Genomic DNA, 18,205 nt, shown 5'->3' on the forward strand with positions numbered 1-18,205 from the left:
TTGCATGAAACTGCTTCTTCCTGTTTTGGCTTTATGGAAATCTAGTGAAAACGAAACAAAACTGAAACAGGTTTGAGTGACCAGGGGCCTTCTGTTTATCTGCTGGCCTTAGAGCCAAGTACCCTTGGGTTCAGATCCTTCCTTTGACACGTAGTAGCTAAGTGATCTTAGGAAAGTCATTCTTTGCATCTGCCTCTTCATCTGTAAAATGGGTGTCATACCTGTGACATCTGCCTCTCAGAGTTGTTTTGAGGCTCGGATAAGATAATGTACATGACATGCTATGTAAACTTCAAAACACTGTATAATTGTTATTATCATTATTATTATTATTGTAGAGTCACAGAACTAGAAGGAAATTCCAGATTTCTTTGCCTTTCTTCAATGTGGCTATCCATTTAGGGCAGGGTTTTAACCTGGAGTATGTGAACTTTTATTTTTTGATATTTGGAGAACTCTTCTTAATATACTTTGTCTCCTTTGTAATCCTATATATTTTATTTTAAAATATTATTCTAAGGAAGAGTCCTTCGGCATCACTATTATGCCAAAGGGGTCCATGACACACACACACAAAAGATGAAGAGACTCTGATTTAGAGTATAGCACATTTTTTTTCTTTCTTGCTTGCTTTTTTTTTTTTGGGCAGTTGGGGTTAAGTGACTTGCCCAGGGTCACACAGCTAGTAAGTGTCAAGTGTTTGGTCTGAGGCTGGATTTGAACTCAGGTCCTCCTGACTTCAGGACCGGTGCTCTATCCACTGTGCCACTTAGCCGCCCCAGCACATTTCTTTTCATTTAAGAAAACAACTAAAAAAGAAACGCTCTAAAAACAAAAACATGTGAGGGAAAGTCCTCATGTATTTTGTAAGTTTTGCTTTTTCCATTGCTTCCAAGATGCTGGGTATGCAGGCATCACAGTAGAATGAAAAAAGCATTGGCTTGAGGAATCGGAGGATCTGGGTTCAAATCCTGTTTGTAACCATGGGCAAGTCACTAACATCAGGGGGCCTTGTTTTCTTCATGCATAAAATGAAGCAGTTGAAATAAGTACGATGATCTGTGAGGTTTCTTCCAGCTCTAGAGCTATGATCATGTGAATAATGGATGGATGGATGGATGGATGGATGGATGGATGGATGAGTGGATGGGTGGGTGAGTGGATGGATGAGTGGATGGATGGGTGAGTGGGTGGGTGGGTGAGTGGATGGATGAGTGGATGGATGGATGGGTGGGTGGATGGATAGATGAGTGGATGGATGAGTGGATGGGTGGATGGATGGATGGATGGATGAGTAGATGGATGGATAGATGAATGGATGAGTGGTTGGATTGTGCCAGCTTTCCTATCTTCTGCCCGAAGAGACCCACTCAGAAATCCTTAAGATGAGATGTGATTATTCACTTCAGTCAATACACATTGATTAAGTACTTGGGGTAAGTAGGGAGGTTGAGCCGCTGTTAGGGTGCTTACAGTCTAATGGGGGAGAAGAGGAGGATCAGGACAAATATACAAATAAATGTGTGGAGAATAAAGGCCCGGGAAAAATGCTATAGGCATTCAAAGAGAGAAAGCTCACTTTCAGCAGGGGAGCTTTTGGGAGAAGTGGTAACCAACTTGGACCTTTAAGAAAGATGGAATGGAGGTCATAGAGGACAGGAGATAGATAAGGGCAGGGTGAGAATAAGGCATCAAGAATAATGCAGTTTTACTAATGCATAAACTAAGTGAGGGCGCAGGTAGATGGCTCAATGGATAGAGTACTGGTCCTGGAGTCAGGAAGATCTGAGTTCAAATCCGGCTTCATACACTTCTAGCTGTGTGACCCTGGGCAAGTCACTTAACCTGTTTGTCTTAATTCACTGGAGAAGGAAATGGCAAACCACTACAGTATCTTTGCTGGAAAACCCAAGAAGACCCGTGGGGTCCCAAAGAGTTGTACATGACTGAACAACTGAACAACAACAAGAGTGAGTGAAGAGAAGTAGCATGAAATCAGAGTGGAGCCAGTCATCTTATAGAAGACTTGGAATGATTGGCTTTGGGAAGATTACTTATCTGTAATATAGAAGATATATTAAAATGGGAAGGGATAAATTGGAGGCAGATTGGAATGAATGGTTCTGAAGCTTCTAAAAATCTACCTGAAGTTTGGATTGTGCTGCAGTCAGAGATGATAACAAATTTTCTTCCCAGTTGTCCCCCCTTCTTCACTGATGGATCGTCAGAGCACCCCTCTGAAGCTTGCTGTAATTAGAGGGATCCTTTCCTCTAGGCTGCCCTGGAATGAATTACTTCACCAATTATGACCAAAAAGCAAATTACCAATGGGAGAGAATCCATTTCTTGGATCGGAGGCTGAGACTTTGCCTCAGTTAGGTGTTTGTTGGCTATCGTAGCTGTAGTGGGAATTAATTCCAGTGCTGATTGAAATTTGAGGGCTGGTCTGGACTGGATCCTAGACTATATGAAGTTTGTAGTTAGTGACCCATCTAATTTCTATTTTGTGTGTTTTCTTTTTAAAGCAATACAGTGTCGAGATGCTTTCAAGCCCTGTGTAAATGAAGGAAAATGTGTTACCTACAACAATGGTACAGGATACTGCGAGTAAGTACAACCTGAAGTTTCTAGTCTTTCTACAACTATGTCTTTCATCTATAACTTTCTCTCATCTTTTCCCAAAGATTTAGAACACTAAATTAGATTTGTTCCATTATTTCATTCTTCAGTATTTAAATTGAATGAAAGGGGATTTTTTTGACCAATAAAAGAGATTTTTCTTTTGGAGGGGGATGGGTTGGAAATATTTTTAGAAAATTTTGAGAAATGAACCATATCGTATCTCGATTGTCTCTACCCCATTCATAGTCTTTTTGCTTTGCTTGTTAAATAACCCCTTGTAGTAAGTAAGTATTAGCTGTCTTCAGATTTGATTGGTTGTCTCCTGAAAGAGGGATTAGATTTGTTGTACTTGGTCCCAGAGAGTCTGCCCTCTAGGAGCGATGGACATAAAAGTTACAAAGAGGTAAATGTAGGCTTGCTATAAGGAAGAATTGCTAACAGTTAGAGGTATTCAAAGGTGGAATGGGACTGCCTTGGAAGGTAGTGAGTCATCCCTCACTGGAGGTTTGCAAGTAAAGGCTGCTTGCCAATTTTCCAAGCATATTGCAAGAGGGGGTTTCTTGTTTTCTGTTGGATAAGGTGGCCCTGGAGACTTCCAGACCTCTTTTGAGTTTTTGATTCTGTAACTCATTGATTCCAGATTCTATAGCTGGATCCAATTTCTCCTTCCTGTCATCTAAGCCAGATCCTTAGGCCAGACCCATCAGCCATGTGCCAGTCTCTAAAATCCAATTTAAATACTCTTTTTAGTTCTCCGTATAAATAAACCCTACTGTGTTGTGAGACTGAGTTCAGAGCCCTTTTCTTTCATGCTTCAGACCCACATGGCCATGTTCTTCTTCCTCTCTCCCTCCCTTTTCCCCACACCTGGTTGGAGTCTAGACCAGTAGTCCAAGAATGCCCAATTTCTTCCTTCATACAACCATGATTGCTACAAACTCAGTTTTATAACCAACCACTCTGGCATTCCTGAATGGGACATTATGGTTTCATCTGCTGATCACCATGTTTTCTCCACTTCCACAATATCCTGGGTATGAATTTCACTCTACAGCAACACATTTCCAATTTTGTAATGGAAATTAATGGTAAAATAAGGATTGGTATGTGGAATTTCTTGTTTTGCTAGCAAAAAAAAAACCCAACCTTTCAAATAGTTTAACATTTTTCTTCTAAACTTAGTAACCATTAACAAAAGCAAACATTCCGTCAGTTAAGAAAAATAAAAAATAATTATACATAAAACTATAAATTCTAAGTTTATTCTCAAATTATTTTTAAAGAAAACATATATTAACTTTAACAAAATAATAACAGAAATGTCCAGTTTTTTCTTTGTCTCCTTCTGATCTCTTTTCCTTCTATAGTTTAAAAAAGTTCTGATGTTGCTATGTAACTATAATTTTTTTTTTACCTTGTTAGAGACTTTTATAGCTGGAAGAAACATTAGAGGTCAAAGGGTCATAGATTTAGGGCTGAAGGGGAACTCAGAGACCATCTAGTCCAACCCCCTTACTTCACAGATGAGGAAACTGTGGCCCACAGAGGTTGTTAAGTGACTTGCTGAAGGTTATACACAGAAGTCAAGTGGTAGGCATCAAGGGTGAAATTGAAACCCGGGTCTTCTGACCCAGAACCATCACTGTTTGTGTTGCACTCAACTCCAGTCCCTTCATTTTACTGATGGGGATACCCATCAATATTGTTCTGATTTTGATTCATCTAGATCTTCATCTGTCTCCTTGTAGTCTTCATATTGGCATGTAGTCTGCCATTACATCCATATGTAACAGTCTTTTTTAGCTGTTCCCCCAATTGCTGGGAACTTTGTACATTCCTTCTATATTTTCTGGTTATCTAGTTTTCTAGTTATCTATATTATCTAGTTGATAAACACATGAAATGAAAAATAAAATAACTTAAAAATAAATAAATGAAATAAAAAATAAAATAACACTCACAATGTTTTGAGGGTTACAAAGTACTTTGACATACAGTATGTCATTTTGAGTTTCACAAAAGTCCTATTGAGGTGAATTAGGCTAATTTATGGTCATCTTAACTTTTTAATCTGTAGCTACTATCTAATAATGATTATACATCATAAGTGAATTTATAACACTTTTTCAATCAGTCTTCTTAGGCATTTGGATTTGGAGTTTTTAGTGCTAGAAAATAAGCCATTGTTAGGCAGGAAATACTCTGTTTAACTAGAGCAGCTAGGTGGTCAGCCCTGGAGGCAGGAGGCCTTGAGTTCAAATGTGGCTGTGTTACCCTTGGCAAGTAACTTAATCCTGTTTGCCTCAGTTTCCTCATTGGTCAGATAAGCTGGAGAAGGAAATGGCAAGCCACTCCAGTATTCTTGCCAAGAAAACTCCAAAAGAGGTCACAAAGCATTGGATATGATGAAAAACAATTTAATAGAAACAGCTCTTTTTAACTAAATATGAACATTTCTTTGAAGGTGATATGACAGCAAATCATGCTTGCACATTGTTTACATTAGAATGAAAGGTAAGGTTATAAATTGGTTACCCACTAAATACCATCTAAAAATAGTGGTCTGCTAATTTATTTATTTGGCTGGAGAAACAAGTGGGATACTTTTTTGACCAAGAATGGGGCAAATGATAAAGAAAAGAGTATGAGTCAAATTTCACACCTTTAGAACTGGCCTACTCTCTTGTTTGAACTGCCTGCTTTATGTTCTGATTTTTTAGTAACTGCTCCTGTGACTTGGGTAATGAGTACTCTCGTCCCCTGAGAACTTGATTCTTTTGTGCTGGGTCTAGTACAGTGCCTCATGCAGGTAGACATTTCACAGATGCCTTTTTGAATGAGTTCGTAAGTGAATATCGACGTCATCAGCTGTGATGGAGAAGAATGGAAGTGCCTTTGTCAACCATGGGATAACTTCTGTCTGCTCTATATTTATCAGGACTGCTTTGTTTGAACTTTGTGAAAATATATGGTGTTCGTAAGGAATAATTTCAGACTCTTGTTATGTGGAGTCTTGCATGAGATCCTTTTATAATACGCTTTTTCTTGGGCCCCTAAGAGGCAGCCAGGGGCAGTTGAAAGGGGTACCGAATTTGAAACCTGTGGGCTTGACCCCAGTTCTTTTCCGTTATCTGTGTCACATTGGGCAAGTCAGCTAATATCTTTGGGTTTCACTTTTCTTATCTAGATCAGTGGTATCAAACTCAGGTAGAAGCTTATTGCTGCATAAATTTGCTTCAAAAAACAAAAATTCACATTATCTATGTTGTATTATATATAATTTTTTTTTTTGTCAAACATTCCCCAATTACATTTTAATCTGGTTCCAGCCATACTTGAGGAGTTTTGTGACCCTTCTTCTTCATGATTTCTCTGGGCTTTCTTCTAGCTGTAAACCCTTTGATCTAAATAAACTTAGTTGGGCCATAAAATCTGTTGAGTTTTTAGAAGAATAATGTTGCATAGAGGAAGAATTATTAAGCGGTCTCAAGTAACAGCATTGATAATAGTTATTATCATAATGTGCATTTTCAAAGTGACTTTTTTTCTTCTGGAAGAAAAGAAAATACTGGAACTCAGCTCATCAGTAAATATGAAGGAAACGGCTCACCCAAAGCACATAGTAGTAAGTGAAAATTAGAGCATTTGGCAGCCCGACAAAAACCTGTATCAGGCATCCTGGGCATGTAAGAGTCTGCCTGTTTTAAGAGACTGCTATGTGGATTTTTAAAAGGAGAAGCCAAATCTTTAGCATGGAGGGTGGGATTTGAGAGAAAATAGCTGCAAAGTAGCAGGTATCTGAAAAGACTTTCTTTTCAAAGAAGATAATGCTCCTGATTCAGCTAAAATATAATGATTGTTTATGGAAATTATAGAAGTCCCTGATAACATCATGCTGACAGATGAGGATAAGTGAAGGCATTTATATTCTTTTCATAAACACCTCAATTGTTTTTTCTTGCTGTTAGGAGTCTTTATGTCCTGTTAACATGTCAGTAGATCAGGATACAAAGCTGGGGGAAACCTGTGTGATCATGTACACTCTTCAGCTACTGTGGCTGATGTGTTCTTGTGAGATCTTAATGAAACCCTTGTGACCCTGCCGATGTCAACTATGTGATGCTGTGCCTTGTTTCAGGGGGAGTTGTCTCTCCCAGATCTATAGTTGTTTGCAGCCTCTCAGTAACTTGTAAGTTTTTCTCTAAAATGTAAATGCGTAGAACGTTGCTAAGTCAACAAGCATGTATGAAGCACCTACTATGTACCAGGCACAGTCCTAAGCACTAAGGATACAAAGAAAGGCTCACCCCAAACCCCCAAACTCTAATCTCTGTTTTCAAGAAACTCATAGTCTAATGCAGCTGAAGTTGGGTGGGATGGTGGGGAGTGGGATGGTGGGGAGAGGGATGGGGAACTTTAAAAATGTGGATTTTAAACATGTGTGCTTTTAAAAGATTTTTATTCCCTTTCATGTGTGTTTTGGAGGGTGAAACTAAGATTCCAAAAAGATTTGTTAAGACCCTAGATTTGGATCTGAAAGGGAATACCAGAAATCAACTAGTCCAAACTCCTCATTTTCCAGAAAGGTAAATTGAGGCTTGGACCAAGTCACATAAAAGAATCAGGGGTGGCCTTTTCTTCTCTTCCCCATGTGTTTGGCCCACAGTGATTCTCCCTATCTATACATTAGTGTAGAATATTCATTTTCAAAGGTTTGGTTCAGAAGTCTCTGATTTGATGATGGGGCTCTGTTTTTAAGTGACAGTGACTCATTTTGCAGACCCCAGTAACTTGGTGGACCACCTGTTGATTGAGCTCTCACTTTTTAGTGCTGGCTTTGCTGCCAACTTTGTGTGATCTTGGACAAATCATGTGACTCCTCTGGGGCTCAGTTCTATCATCTGCAGATTGGGAATAGATAATCCCTGAATTAATATACACCACAAATTAATTCCTTCAAAGATCACATGAGGAAATCTATGTGAAAGGCTTTGAAAACTGTAATGTGTATGCTAGTATTAAACTGGGAATGGAGACTGAAACAAACCATTAGGGGAAAAAAATGAAGGGTAAGTCAACCTTCACGCCTTAGAATTGGGTGTTATTATAATTTCCTGCTTTTTAACATGTGTTCCTGAAAATTACATTGTAGAGTGGATCCCATTTTCTCACAGATACAATGTTATATATAATTTGAGCTTGTGTTCCTGGCCAAAGACTCAGCAGAAGAATATGGTCAACAGCATCATAAAAGTAAAGCTTAGAACGACTACAAAACTCTGTCATTTAAAATAGGCATCAAAGTAGCATACTCACTGATTATCTCAGGAGCCCCAATAAAATGCAGATGCAACACATAAAAAAATGCGATTCTGTGCATATTAAATTTGACCTAAAATTAATCTCCTAGTTCCAGAAGTATTAATTAAACATTTAATCAACAATTTTGCTTGATGCCTTCGAATTTAGAAGGGCTTTGGACGGAGGAGTTAGTTGGAAGGGTTCAGGCTTCCTTTAAAAAGCAGCTCAAGCAAGTTTGAAGTAACATCCTCATTTTCTCTTGATTAACTCCTCTCCAGCTCCTAGCAGGTTGAAGCATCTGGAATCATTCTGTTGGCCTTGCCTGCTCAAAGTAGCATGCATGCACAGAGTAACTGCTAATGGTTGCTGGGGGGTGATATTTCTCCCGCTGAAAAGCATATTTAGAAGCGAGGGCTGACCTAACACCCCTTGCACCTTCCTTCCCTTCTCTCCTCCGTTTGTTGAGACCCAGAAGTTCAGTTGTTGTTTTTTCTTTTTCAGACCAAAGCAGTGACAGCTATTTGTTCTCAGATCAAAGTTTGATTTTCATTATCAGACCAAAGCAGCACCTTCTGGAAATGGAAGTTACTCATTCTCATCCTTCAGTGCTTCAGCCAGGCAGCTCTGCCGGTGTGGCCCTTAGCTGGATTGGCTTGCTGAGGATTGCCATGATATTCCTTTCAGAGAACTTGGCAGCTCATTGTGAAACTTTGAAAACAGTTACCTGAACATTAACTCCCATACTTTTAAAAAGGAGTTCTGTGTGCCTTATCCTAGTGTATTCAGAGATGAGCATGGGATTTTAGAGCTGGAGGGGACTGTAGGGGAAAGCTACTCCCAGGATTCCCTTTTTACAGAGGAGAAAACTGAGGCCTCAAGTAACATGGCTTGCACAAGGCTGCAAAACTGGGATTTGAATCCAGACCTTTTGACTTTTATATCCATTGTGCTACTATTTCCATTAATACTACATTCCAAAGAAGGCAAGCCTCTTTATGTGGTTTATTATTAGCAGTAGTCTACAGAAAGTGTGACCTTTGATTACATACAGGTCATAAATATATAGGGTGCTATTCTCTCTCTCTCTCTCTCTCTCTCTCTCTCCCCCTTTCCCTCTCCCCCTCTCTCCCTCTCTTCCCCTCTTCCCCTCTCCCCTTCTTTCTTCCTTTCTATGTCTTCCTTCCTTCCTTCCTTTCTTAATTTCCTTCACTTTCTTCCTTAATTTCCCTTTCTCTCCCTTCCTTCCTTCCTTCCTTCCTTCCTTCCTTCCTTCCTTCCTTCCTTCCTTCCTTCCTTCCTTCCTTCCTTCCTTCCTTCCTTCCTTCCTCTCTCTTTCTCTCTTTCTCTCTTTCTCTCTGTCTTTCTCTCTTTCTTTCCTCTAAATCAAGACTTTTTGTGATATAACTAGGACTCAGCCCTTTTCCACACACATGGTATTTTTCCATAGTTCACAAAGGGCCCTTTGAAATAGAAGGGTAGAACAACTTGAGAGAGTTTATAAAATGTGTTTTTTCACATCAGAAATGTGGTCAGGACTGTGCTACACAAACAGTTGCAACATTTAGAATGAGAAGGACACCAGGCCCAAGAAGCTTATCTAATGTAAGTACATTGCACCCACCACCAGCAACAGCAGGCGTTTGCATCAGCCTGGCTTGTGGTAATCCCTACATTTTCCCAAGATAGTTTCTCTCTCTGAAAAGTTCACTATAGTTGAATGTGAAAAGGATATCAGAATTAGGGGAAGAGAAGGGAGAGGATGTTGCTGATGGAAAATCTAGTGCAGAACAGACTAACTTAATGAGAACCTCAAACTATTTACTTTTTCTCTCTTTGGCTCTGGCAGCGTTAATGACCACAGCCGAATTTGGTACCACTCATGTTATCTTTCCAACTACCTAGGTGCCAGGAAACACAGATATTTTACTTTCCAGTCCAAGCTAATCAACTAAATGTTTCCATGTGCACAAAACAAGTAATAGTTTGTTAATATGGGAAGAGGGCTCTGTCCTTATTTTCAGCCCATGATTTAAAAAAGAGCTTCTGGGAAACATCTGCCCTTTAACTCCATATTTAAGTGGTTCATCAGTTAAATTTGTATACAGTTAAAATGTGTGGTTAAAATAAAAATTTAAAAATAATGTGTGTATACACATATGTATGTGTATATGTGTATGTATATATCTATATATTTGTATGTGTATATGTCTATATATCTGTATCTATATATCTATAATATGACATCCTTGAGAGATTTATTGTTAAAGGAAAGTCTGACGCCATAACTCTGTAGTCACATTTAGCAATTTGAAGATTCTACAAGTGTTTTTTCTTAAGGATGGAGTCTCTGATGGCAGCAGTTATCAATAATGAGGCAAGAAAAGGTGCTGCTGCATCTTGCCAACAATTGATAACAAAAAACCTGCAAACTGATTAATTGTGTCCTGCAGATGGTGGATGTTTCTGATAAAGACCAGGTTGACTGGCCTTCTTGCCACACCATCTCCAGATTATCAATGCCGTTGATAAAGTCATGTTTTCCCTTTGGTTTAGGTTGGCGTTATCACCATTAATTCCATGACAGGTTTTGCTTTAAAAGTGAAACAATTAGAAAGAGGTACAAGGAAGCACCCTTTTTATTCTGCCTTTCAGGGCTAAGAATATTTTAGTAAACCTTGCTTTTTTAAACATTCACATTTTAGCTTTATCTGACTTAATGTAGTTTAGCAAGAATATAAATTAGTATTATTTTATTAATATTATGTTGGTATAAATTAGGATATAAATTATTAACAGCAACAACAATAATAATAATAGCTAGATTTATATAGCTCCTTTAAGGTTTGTTTGCAGAGTGCCTTCCAAATATTATCTCATTTAATCCTTACAACAACTGTGTGAGGTAGGGGCTGTTATTGCCCCCATTTTACAGATGAGGAAACTGAGGCAGGCAGGTTAAATGATTCGCCCAGGGTCACACAGATAGTAAGTGTCTGAGGCTGAATTTGAACTCAGGTCTCCCTAACTTCAGGTCCAGCACTGTATCACCTAGCTTTGCATCTAGAAAACAGTGAATAGATAGAACTCTCTTAATATCCCAAGTATTCTTTTTACTCTGAAATGTTATTTGTTACGTAAGATTTTTTTCCCTTCAGCCCTGTTGGTTAAATCAATCATAGAGACCTTGTGATACTGAATGCACTTTACTACTAAAGCCCATTCCTTGAATGCCAGTGTTCTGAAGTTTTGCTCTAGAGCTGTGAATCATGGGACAAACTAATCTTGGAAGCATCAAAATGAAATAGAACTCAGAGGAAAAGACAGTAGAAAGATGCATCATGTGGGCGGATTGGCTGTAGCAGGTTGCTGATGATGCATGATGCACTGGTCATAAGAGGTAGCATAAAAGACATGGAGGGTATGACCGGGAAGAAGGAGAAACAACAGTAATGAAGAACTTACTTCGAGAGAGTGCTTCCAAAGCTTGTCACTTATATGATCTCATCTGATGTTACAGTAACCCTGTGAGGTTTCAGCTCCTGGGGTTATCATCCCTACTTCTTAAATGAATAAAACAGCTTCAGTGTCAAGCAGCTAAAGTCTTGAGCCTGTCTTAAATGGAGGACTCCTTCTACTAAGCCATGCTTCTCATGTTCCCTGAGCTAATGAAATAGGAAAAGGGCCTCGAGGGCATTTGAATAGATCCTCTCTGAAGCATTTATGGGCAGACATGGGCAAGAATCTCACAGGACAAACAGGCATGGAGAGGCTGTGATGTGTATTGTGGAGGAAATATCTGCAGCAGTGCAATCACAGGTGATAATAGCTATGCTTTATATATCACAAAGTGTTTATGTGTACACACATGCACGTGTATCTATGTACACATGTATGTAGATGTGTGCACATATATATGTGTACACATATACATATATACATGTGTGTGTATAATCTCATTTGAGCTCCAGAACCTTGTAAAATAGGTACCGTTATACTCATTTTTCAGTTGAGGAAACTGAGGCAAACAGATGTTTAATGACCTGCCCAGAATCACACAGCTAGTAAATGATAGAAATCGAGTTCATACTTGGCTCCTCCCAACTCCAAGTTCAGTACTCTGTCTACTAGGACACCTGGCTTGTCTGATCTACCCCAGTTAACAAAGTACCAGGTAACAATGGGGACCTCTAATTCTCTGAACTAAGAAATCATATATTTTAGATCTAGGAGTGAAGAGAAATTGAGAATGTTTACCTTTTTACCCATCCAAGGTCATTGGACAATAGTCACACATTTAGAGTACCAACAGGTAAACTGCTGCTTGTAAGCTCAGTAAGTGAACAGTGATTCTTAGCATTCCCCACCTTCTTTTCTACTATTTCACCATTTTCACAGCTGAGGCGAAATAGGGCCACTTGGAACTAAGGGCCGTTTTTTATTTTTATTTGTTCCACAGCCAAAAAATGCATTTTTCAGTTACCAAGGATGTCTGTCCCTACTTACCAAGTCTAATCCTCAGTTGACGCAGTCTGTCACCAGGGCAGTACCTGAAGTCTTTACAGCTTGGTCAGCATCACCTTTGAGACTATATGGTTACCTCGGAACCACGGAGAAGTGTTAGAGTGGATTTTCTTATCTAAGTTAAATTTTACTGTTCACTTTGGTATGAGAGAAATGAAATTTCCTCTGCAGTTTCTCCCTTCTGTTTGTAAAATGGAAACTATTTATCAATGACCTCACCTGACTGCCTCTCAGTCTTCTTCCTAGAAATAGATTGTTGAGTCCCAGACCAATAATAACAACCTTTACCCTCTCAATTTGTATACTCTATTGATTTTTAAAAATATTTCCAAAATAATCTCTTTCCAGGGCCTTTTATTTAAAAAGTTTCATTAAAGTGAGGAAAATAATTCTGGAGTAGACCATGTTAAGTTGGCATGTAAGTAACAAGAGCCAAATTGAAGTTCAGAGTGGTAATGATGATTCTAGAACACCCATGTTTTCAACCTTAAATTGATTAGATTCTTAAAAATTGAGTTTGAGGGGAGCAGCTAGTTGATGCAGTGGATAGAGCTCCAGCCTTGGAGTCAGGAGGACCTGAGTTCAACTCTGGTCTCAGACACATGACACTTGCTAGCTGTGTGACCCTCGGTAAGTCACGTGACCTCTATTGCCTAGCAAAAAAAAAATTGAGTTTGAGGAACAAGGGAAGGAAAGACCTAATAGGGACTTGCTCAGAACAGTGACTCTCAGGAATTAGCTTGGGCTCAGTACAGATTCAGGCAAAGCTCAAGCATCTTGAGACCTTAAAGAGATATTTTTTCTCTTTGACTCTTGGTTAAGCTTCTCTCTGGTTGACAGAGAGGCATCCAAAATCCAAAGTAGCACGCTTATTGGAGCGTGTTAAGGATGGTGGTGGTATTGCTTCTCCTGAAGAACATTTTCAAAGTGAGCACTGGCCTCGCTTACCTCCCAGTCCCCTTTTCTGACCTCAGTTTCTTGAAAGCTACAAATAGAATTGTTAGTTACTAATAACAATAACTAGCATTTATGTAGCGCTTTAAGGTTTGCTAAATACTTTACAAATATCTCATTTGACCATCACAACAACCCTGGGAAATCTCAGGTGCTTTCATTTTCCCCATTTTACAGATGAGGAAACCAAGGCAGACAGAGGTTAAGTGACTTGTTCAGGGACACATGTCTGAGGCTAGATTTGAACTCAGGTCTTCCTGACTCCAGGTTCACTTCTCTAATCACTATGCCACCTAGCTGCCTCTTCCTTATCAGACCAAAGCGGTAGCCGTCTGGAAATAGTGAGCTCTGTTGAGTTACCCTTTTTCATCCTTCAGTCAGCTCTGCTGGTATGGTTAGCAGTTGGACCAGGTTCTCCGTTGCTGAGGATTGTCATGCTATCTCTTAGACTACTGCGAGATTTTCGTTAATTAGTAAAGGTGATGAATGTCATAGCTCTTGTTTATGTAAAATGTTAGCATTCAAAGCACTTTGTTTCTTCCCAACATCCTGTGAGCTGGGTAATGCAAATGTTATCGTCTCTCACATCATGTAAACTTTGAGGCACAGAGCTAAGAATATTGACTGGGATTCTGAAGGTCTCTACTCTGCCACTTCCTTGGCCTTGGTTTTCTTTTCCAAAAGATGGGGCCATCATAGTAGATGATCTCTTGGGTCCTTTCCAGCTTGGACAATGTGTGAGCCTGTGAGATGAGGAAACTGAATTTGGTAAGTTGCCAATTAAATATTTATGGGCATTCACAGTGTGCTGGAAGAGTGCTTTGTGGAATACACGTTATGAGGATAGTAATAAAAAATAGGAGAGACCCCTGTGTATTTGCTGACTTTCCTGTATATAACAATGTGTTCCCAATGTGTGTGGTGAAATGTGTCCCCTACAAATATGACATCTTGTATCCCTATCCTGGAAGAATGTATAGGTTATTTGGGGAGAGAGGACATGTACCATGAAACAATAACAATACAAGACAATATAGTTAGTGTTAGTTTTGTAAGACCAACTATAAAAATAAAATTTGAGGAAAGGGGGAAGAGGATTTTGTGAACTAGACCAAGAGTATTTGGATGTCACATCTTGGAGAAGAAGCTTGAACTGGGCTTTGTCCTACCAAGTAGGATAGGATTTTGTATAGACAGAACAGAAAGAAGGGTTTCCCAGTCAAGGGCTTCTGCATGATCAAAGGCGTGGCAGTAGGAATAAGCATCTTAAGAGGCAGTAGCCTAATTGGAACATAAGAATTGGGAAGTAGTAGGAACTAATGTTGGGTGGCTGAGTTATTATGTGTGTAATACACTATGATGTGTGTAATAAGACAAGAAGATCTAATCATAAATTCACACAGTTGGAAGTTTGTTATGACTTGATATGTGAACACTTTTTAGAAACTTGCATTTTCTATAGGGGCTGGAACTAAAAGTTTTCTCTCTTTAACCATTAATTAAAATCAGTTTAGCCAGAACACTACATTATCTGGATATTCTGGTTAAGCAAGTCTGTATTATGGGATTTCAGTTTATAAGATTCTGTGTCATTTTGCCTTATGATCTTAGGTCAGTCTCTTAACTCTGCTGCTTCCTTTCCCTCACATAAATCAATTAATTTTAGAGCTGACATGGAGTTTAGGATATTACTTGGTTTTTCCATAGAATCATAGAGATGGAAGGGACCTTGGAGATCATGTAGTCTAATCCCTAACACATGAATTCTCTTTACTACATTCAGCATTTTTGAAGATTTCTAGTCATGGGAAACTTGCTACCTCCAGAGGCAGGCAGTTCTAGTTTAGGATGGTTCAAGTGGTGGTGGTGGTGATTTTCTTGGATTGAGCTGAAATCTTTCTCTTTGCAACTTCTACTCTTTGGTGTTAACTTTTTAGGTCAACATTGATCAACAGTCTTTGAATATAGCCAGATTCACTTAACTCTGTTATCCAACCTACTCCATTTGTGCAGAAAGGATAGCTTGGGAGAATATCACATGCCTTTCTTGAAATCCAGATGATCTGGATGAAGTCATAAAGGACATATGCTTATCAGATTTTCAGGTGGCACAAAACTGAGAGAGATTAGCCATTGTGTTGATGATAGAACTGGGATCCCAAAAGATCTAGAAAGTCTGGAACAAGGGGTTGAATCAAGTAAAATGAAAGTCAGTGGGAATAATTATAAGGTCCTGTAATTAGTTTTGCAAAATCAATTTCACAAGTATACTCCATAAGAGAGGGGGTAGGGAAGAGAGAGAGGAGGAGGAGGAGGGGAGGGAGGGAGGGAGGGATTGAGAGAGAGAGAGAGAGAGAGAGAGAGAGAGAGAGAGAGAGAGAGAGAGAGAGAGAGATTTGACAGTTTTAGTGGATTCCAAGCTCAATATGATTCAGCAATGAAGATTTTGTCACCTTAAGTGCATTGAAAGGAGTGTGGCATCCAGAAAAAGAAAGTAATTGTCTCATCATATTCTGCCATTATCAGAACACATCTAGAACATTATGTTAATTTCTGGGTGCCATATTTTAAGAGTACCTCTGATAATGTGTAGTGCATGTAGAGGGTAATCAGGATGGTGAGACTTGGAAACGTTTAACCTAGGAGTTGGTTGAAGGAGCTGATTGTTTGGAGAAGTGAAGACTTGTAGGGGAGAGAATAAGTTGGGACATGATAAATGTTTTTTAATATTTGAAGAGTTGTTTAGATGAGGAATGAGACTTTGTTCTGCTTGATGTCAAACGTATGACTTCAGGTGAAGTTCCAGTATAACTGATTTCTATGCAGCGGAAGGAAAAACTTTTGTTATAAAAATTAGAGCCATCCAAAAGAGAATGAGCTTCCTTGAAATGTAGGGAGTTCCCCATCACTAAAGGTTTTCAAGTGGAGGCTAGTTGGAGAAGTTGTAGAAAGGATTCATGTTATAAGTAGGGATTAGACAAAATAAATCCCAAGGTCCTATCCCTGCTAAGATCCTATCATTTGTATCAATGGTTCCTATTACCCACCGCTGCTTCCTTCCTTGTTTTATTTCCTTAGCTCTGCCCCTTATGTCCTAAAACTGTCCTACCCTTATGTCTCTGCCCTTGACTTTCTTCCTTCTTATAAGGAAGAATGTTTAGAAATACTGGAACATAGAATCTCAAGAGTTGGAAAATACTTTAGATGCCAACTGGTCTACCCTCCTACCCCAGATGGGAACACACCTTTTTTTTTTTTTAACCTCTCTGGCAAGTGGTTATTCAGCTTGTAGTTGAATGCTTTTGGTGATAGGGAACTCTTTATGAGGCAGCGCATTTTATGGACAGCTCGAATTGTTCTTGGCTATTGAACCAAAATCTGCATCTCCTCATCTTCTGCCTCTTGGTCCTCATTTTGCCCTTTAGAGCATTAAAGAGTGATTCTCATCTTTCTTTCACATGACAATGCTTGTTCCCCTCCCAAGTCGTTTCCAGTTTTCCGCATGGAATAGGCAGCCCTAATTTAGTCTAGATAATTGAAGGTTTGAATGTGTACTATATAATCAGAGGAGACAAGCGTTAACTGGGCCTAGAAACATGAATAGAATTTGGATAGAGAAGAGAAAGAAGGTCAGCCCAGTCTGAGGGGGAGCATGAGCTAAAATATGGAGAGAGGAACGTGTGTATTGCGAAGACCAGCCTGATCGAATTTGAGAATTCATATTGAGTCCTTACAAAGAGGTAGGGACTGGGTAGTTGAAAGAAAGAAAGAAAGGAAGGAAGGAAGAAAGGAAGGAAGGAAGAAAGGAAGAAAGAAATAGGGGCCATTAAATCAACTTTTAAAAATCCATAGAAGAAACAAGAAGGAAGGCCCAGAATGAAGGAGAAACAAGCAGGACAGTTTTCAAAGTTACATGTTGAATTTATCACGTGATAGATGGTATGCTATTGGTAAATGAGTGAAGTAGTGTTCTGGTTGACCAAAGATTTGGCAAAGCAGCTCACGTTTGACCCCGTACTTGCCTGCATTTTGTTATGTTAGAAGATGCATGATTTCATCATTTTGGGCAGCCTTTTCACATCTTAGATTGAAGTTGGTTGCCACCGTTAAAATAATTCATCATGATGTGGCCAGCCTTCTATACTCTGGACTTAGCTGGGCTGGCAGAGTAAGAGGGAGTCTCAGAATCTATCTAATTCATTCTGCTCCTTTTTTAAGATACCTAATGATGGATGACCCAGTCTTTACTTAACACTGTCTAGTGGAGGGTGAGATGGGAGAGGGGGGACACCACCTTCCAATGCTATACAATCCACTTCTGGAGAGCTCCAGTTGTTAGGAATTTTTTCCTTAAATCCTGAGTGTGCTGCTCTGTAACTTTCATCCATCTGATGCTCTCAGGTTTTCCCTCTGATGTCAAGCAGAGCAAGTGTAGTCCTTCTGCCACAGCGTGGCCTTTCAAGTAGTGACCACAAGCATCATCTCTTCCTTTCTTTTCTTCTCCTGGATAAACATCACCAGTTCCTCCAATTGCCCCTCAAATAGCACAATCTCAAGTCCCTTTACTATGGCCATCAGCGTCCTCGGGATGATCTCTATTGCTTATTAGTATACTCCCTAAAATGTCCCTCCCAAAATTGAAAATGCGTGTTGGGTGTGGCCTGAACAAGACAGAGTAGAGAAGGATGACTTCCCTTGGGAGTACAAGACATAGAATGGACTGGAATGAGAAGGAACTGGACAGCTCTTAAGAGACATTGCAATAATGAAGGTGAGAAGGAATGAGCATCTCAACTAAGGTGACAGC

At 39.4% G+C, this 18,205-nt stretch overlaps 1 protein-coding gene across 1 annotated transcript in view; it reads left to right on the forward strand.

The window, feature by feature from the left end:
- The window catches only part of NOTCH2 (notch receptor 2), a 182,785-nt gene that overhangs the window by 45,434 nt on the left and 119,146 nt on the right, over positions 1-18,205 (forward strand). The window contains 1 exon segment of the mRNA XM_021003323.2: positions 2,526-2,607. Within this exon segment, the coding sequence (XP_020858982.1) occupies positions 2,526-2,607 (82 nt within the window).

This window comes from Phascolarctos cinereus, unplaced genomic scaffold (assembly GCF_003287225.1).
Source record: "Phascolarctos cinereus isolate Bilbo 61053 unplaced genomic scaffold, phaCin_HiC Scaffold_5;HRSCAF=322, whole genome shotgun sequence".
NCBI classification, from domain to species: domain Eukaryota; kingdom Metazoa; phylum Chordata; class Mammalia; order Diprotodontia; family Phascolarctidae; genus Phascolarctos; species Phascolarctos cinereus.